Here is a 5,427-nt window from a genome sequence, read left to right as displayed (position 1 = left end):
CTGATACTCACCATTAAAATCTCATCGAGCAATCTGGTTGTGGACCGACAGAGTCGGCTGACTAAATAACTTGTATAGTTGCGAACTGGCAGAGTTTCGTATCGGAAATGGAGTTTGATTCTCTAACTATTTACGAAGAGCCTCCTTTTTAGATTTGCGAATTAGTAATGTCGTGCCTCGCATATGTTATTGGTCTAATCTAGAATTAAGGATATCGGTTGTGAAATGGGATATTGTGATATGTATCTAAAACAACTTCCATCGACCATTTGCCGGATGCTCAATAGTTTAGAGCCACATGTGTCATTTATTACAGACAGCTACTGCTTCAATTTGTAATTCTTAATCTATTTACTTCTTCTGTTCCTCGGATTAAAGTTCGTCTATTCGGCATTTCAAATATTTAATCCAACAACTTCGACTCTAGTGAATTATTAGTCTAAAACGGTGAATGTTAGTCGATTCGTCACTATTGCAACTTCCTATGGTAGAAACAGATGGTCTATCGATATTACTTGTTAATAATTTTTATGGTGATGAAAATTTTAATCGAAGAAAAAAAATATGGAATCTAGACGTAACAGCCTTATTAAAGATACTTTTCATATCATGTCAACCATATTTAAAATTCTCGTAGTATTTTTGCGATACTGATACAAATCGGTTTCTCTTATATAATCTAAGACTCTATCTGACGATAGTGGAAGAAGATGAAACAATCCGAACAGCAACAATTCAGAGCAAGCAGCTAGCCAATCATTTAGTCCTAAATTTTGATTCAACTATGCATCGCTCAAGTTGTCTATCTTCTTCCATCGCGAGCGAGACTATTCTCGCTCTAATGGCGACTACGAACACGCTTAGTATTTGGCAATAAAGACCAATATCTTCAATTTATCTTTATATAATCTTTATTTTCTATCTTTATATAATCTATATAATATATCTTTATTTGAAGCCCAAACAACACAATATTAATAATATTTTCTGAGAATAATATTTGTTAAATATTTCCTAAATCATGCAATTTAAATCATATATTTTACATAATTTTTATATAAAATATTCTTTTCGAATGTTTAAATAAAAACTATCTATTCCTATAAAAAAAAATCAAATTAATCTTAAAGATCTTAAAAAGATCACTTTTAAAAAATTTATGATAAAATTACCTTTTTTTCTCTCCGAACCATCAAACTTTTATTTCTACATTGAATTTATATATTCCAACAATAAAATATTTTACTATTAAGATTATTGTCATATAACTGCATTTAATAGAATTTGTAAAGGAATCATATACAATTACATACATGTTCAAGTATTACTCAATAAATTTTTGTATTACATCTACATCCACGAAGACTATACTTCTTAGAACTTTCCAGTATAATGTGTAGTTTAATCAACAGTCCTAAAAATAAAACATTAATTAATAAATAATCAAATGTATTATTGTGCTAAAAACATGACTACAGTAACAATAATATACTAAATGGAGATAACTATACTTGAATTAATTTTAAAAATTATATACTTAAAAATGCAATATGCTGAAACACAAACGATATTAAAATTATCTTGGTACTTATAAAAATAAAAAGTACTTAAAGCAAATATATTATTATGTATCAATATACCTACTATATACAAAATGTATTTTTCTATTATATACAAAAGCATATTGTAATGTACAAAACATATTGCAATAATTTATTAATATTTTAAGTTATTTATTTTGACTTAAAATAAATTTGCAAATCAACAATAATAATATTTCATAAATATAATTATAAATATAATTATTTTTAAAACTCCTGAGTAGTTGCTGTAACCATATTGGATGATATATAGTAAGAAATAACAATTATCAGCAATCAAAATTTTAAATTTAAACAATTTAAGCTTTAAATTTTAAAGTTTAAAACATTTATAAAAATGAAAAGAAACTATCCTTACCTGTCTTTGATCAGTAAATAGTCATAAATGATATAAAGTGAAACATAAAATGAAAATAGGTTACACGTGCATTAAACGCACTTCTTGTGCTATTTATGACAATATGTACTAATTATCAGAAAAGAAAGATAGCTTTCTTCTATTTTTACATAATTTTTAAAGCGAATTTTAAAGATCTCATTATTTTATTTTATTCAAACTCTCTTTAGTCCAAATCTACAACAGGTTTTTGAGCCTTGAATCATAAGAAATGGACGAATCATAATCAATTATTCTCCTCGCATTTGACTGTAATTATTTAGTAAATTTCTTAAGGCTTAAAACCTATTATAGATCTAGACTTACTTACAAATAGAGTGCTAGAAACTTCAAACATATCATTTCTCTTATGATGTCACAATCAAATATATATAGTAGAGACTATTCAGGAGTCTTAAAACAAATCAAGATATATGTAAGAATAAAAAAACATCATGCAACATTCAAGAGATTTTCATAGGAATCGGTATCGCTATAAATTGTACATGCAGGATCTTCTCTAATAAATTCACGTTCTACATACACCACACGAAGTGTATTCGTAAAGCCCGAGCCTTGTCGCCATCCTGTCACAACTATTACGGAATCACCAATTTTGATAAAACCACGACTTTTACCAAAATTTAATCCATATTGTACACGTACATCCACATCCTTCACCCAATCGACCAATGGTACTTCTGTACAACAAAGAATATAATATACACATATGAATATATATTTTATATATATGTATAAATAGAGAGAGAGAGAGAGAGAGAGAGAGAGAGAGAGAGAGAGAGAGAGAGAGAGAGAGAAAGGCCCCCTATTATGAGACATCGAGTTGATTTTGGGCAGGGCCAGTAAATAACGCATTATTTGTAACATTGTTACTAATACATTGTTACTAATACAAATTACTTTTTTCAATAACAAATAGATAACGACGTTACATTTTCTTCTGAGTAATGTTCATGGTAACACAATTACATTTTTGGGGTTTAACGGTAACGATTTTATTAGTTACTTTTATTGTTACTTTATTTCTAACTACGTAAAAGTTTAGTATATGTTAAAAAGTTTAGTAATTATAATCATGTATAATTATAATCCTAGAAAACAGAGATAAAACATTAATAGTCTGATTGGCTGTCTAAATCACGCGATCACCTTTTCTTTCACTGTATTCACAGTTTATACGTATAGACTCAGATCTTACATATATATATAATCTTTACAATATATTTAATTTCTTAAAATAAAATTTTTTCTGTGTCATATCTTATAAATTAAATATATATTTATAATGCAGATTACAAACAATACTACTTTTTTTATTATAATATCATTTTATCCTTAGAATATTCACGATAAGGTCTTATTCGTTTCTTATTTCTTTTCTTCGAAATACTGCTAAATAATTCTTTCTATCTTTTCCTTCTTTTTATATGTACAATTTCATAAATGTTTTTTAAAGATGTTAAAATATATATAAGAATCTATTCATGATTTTTTTATAATTGGAAAAATGGAAATTAACCACACACAAAATCCATCATGCACAGTAATAAATAATTGTAAGAGTTAAACATATAACTTAAAGATAATCTTATTAAAATTAATACGAAAAATAAATTTATTTAAGTATAAAAATTTTTTTATATATATATAACTATATCTATTTCATTCATGAAAATAACGCACAATGTTTATTATAGGCATATATTTTTTGAGCTCTATTTTCTATTAAAAAATAAAATTTTATCTTTTTTACATTTACCGCAAAAATCTGCATATAATATTTTATTAGTGTCAAGAAAAAAAGTAACGAAAAAATAACGACTTATTATATTTTGAATAACAATAACGATAACGAATTACTTTTGCAAATGAATAACGAGTAACAGGAACGAATTATTTTTATTGGTAATATTGTCAACCCTGATTTTGGATAAATGCTAGAAGTCTATGGGCAGAATTTTAAAAAATAAGAAGTCATTTTTAAGGGAATTTAATAAGATAATGTTATGTAACATTTAATTCAAATTCTTTTTTTTTTAATTAAAGAAATGTAAAAAGTGAGCAAAATCGCAAAGTCGAAAAATTGTACTCCTAATATGAGATGCCCCGAGAAATCGATAAAATGCAAAGTACATCAATTAATTAAATTATTATAATTATTCAATTATAAATTATTATTATTATTATGTATTGGCAAGAAAGTAATTGCGTTTTTTGAAAAGGCATCTATCAATAAAAATTGCAATTATTTTCTTACCAACCAATATAAATATATCTTGATAGAGTAAAGTTTCAACTTTAAAAATCTCTTTTTTAAATTATGATACGACAATTTTTAACGGAGTTATGAGCAATTAAAGTCAAAATGATCCTTTTATTTTATTTATTGAGTTACGATAGTAACTCAGTAACCAACAAAACTCGTACGAAATTTAAAAAAAAAAAGATTTTATATGAAAGAATCAAGCTTTCATGAATAGGTAGTTGAAAATTTTCTCAAATTTGTTTTGAGCATGTTACAAACCCACAAAATGAGAAGAAAATTTTTCGACTTTTTCAGCTCGTAGTTTTTGATATGTAGTTAGTTATCAAATATAATATTAAAGTTATCAAATATAAATTTAAAAAATATGATAAGCTTTTAAAAATAGAGATTTCAAGTTTAAAAATTTTTTTTAAATTTAAATTTCATTCATTATTGACGAAAATATACAACTTTAAGCTAAAAAAACGTAATTACTTCCTTGCTAACACAATATTATTGCAATTAAAAAAACTTTATTTAATGTTTTTAAAATACGAAAAAATATAGCCAGTGTGCGCGCAAAATGAACATGTGATGCATTGTATTCGTCAGAATTCGTCTTCACTAGTTGGAACCAAGCATCACAGAAACCGGTATATTCGATATTCATTCCGATTGTCCTTTTTATTATTATATAATAACGCATACTTTAGCAATAATTTTCACTATGACTATAGGAGCATAGGTTCATATTAAAGATACCTATCTCATATTACGATTTCCACGCCTTACGATTTCACGATTATCTAACTTCTGTAATTAAGCAATTCAATTAATCTCATTTTCTATTAATACTTACTCTACCATTACATGAAGAATTTATTGCCAAATATTTACTTATTAAATAATAAAAAGTTAAAGGCTTATTTCAAAGAAACTTGAAATTATCCAAATTCAAAAATCTTTTTTTACAACGACAGGCATAATCTAATAATGAATTTTCCACTGAATAATTTTCAATCCAAGAGCAATAAATTCTTGATGGAATCAATAGTGTTTATTAGTTTAGCAGAAACGCTGTTATCTCATATTAGGCGTCTATCTCATAATGAGAGGCTTTCCTCTCTCTCTCTCTCTCTGTCTCTCTCTCTCTCTCTCTCTCTCTCTCTCTCTCTCTCTCTCTC

At 26.3% G+C, this 5,427-nt stretch overlaps 1 protein-coding gene across 3 annotated transcripts in view; it reads right to left on the bottom strand.

Annotated features, from left to right (window-relative positions):
* Positions 1-893: 893 nt before the first annotated feature.
* Positions 894-5,427, bottom strand: part of LOC108692024 (pyruvate kinase-like) — a 93,459-nt gene continuing 88,925 nt past the window's right edge. For all 3 annotated transcript variants that reach the window (XM_018200109.1, XM_018200111.1, XM_018200110.1), the window contains 2 exons: positions 2,522-2,678; positions 894-1,414 (listed from right to left, as the gene is read on the bottom strand). In XM_018200109.1, the coding sequence (XP_018055598.1) occupies positions 1,402-1,414; positions 2,522-2,678 (170 nt within the window). In that variant the 3' untranslated portion in view covers positions 894-1,401. The remainder of the gene's footprint in view (positions 1,415-2,521; positions 2,679-5,427) is intronic.

Source organism: Atta colombica, unplaced genomic scaffold, assembly GCF_001594045.1.
Source record: "Atta colombica isolate Treedump-2 unplaced genomic scaffold, Acol1.0 scaffold56, whole genome shotgun sequence".
Classification (NCBI taxonomy): Eukaryota; Metazoa; Arthropoda; class Insecta; order Hymenoptera; family Formicidae; genus Atta; species Atta colombica.
Note: the sequence above shows the minus strand (reverse complement) of the source record. Positions and strands in the feature narration are given on the sequence as shown.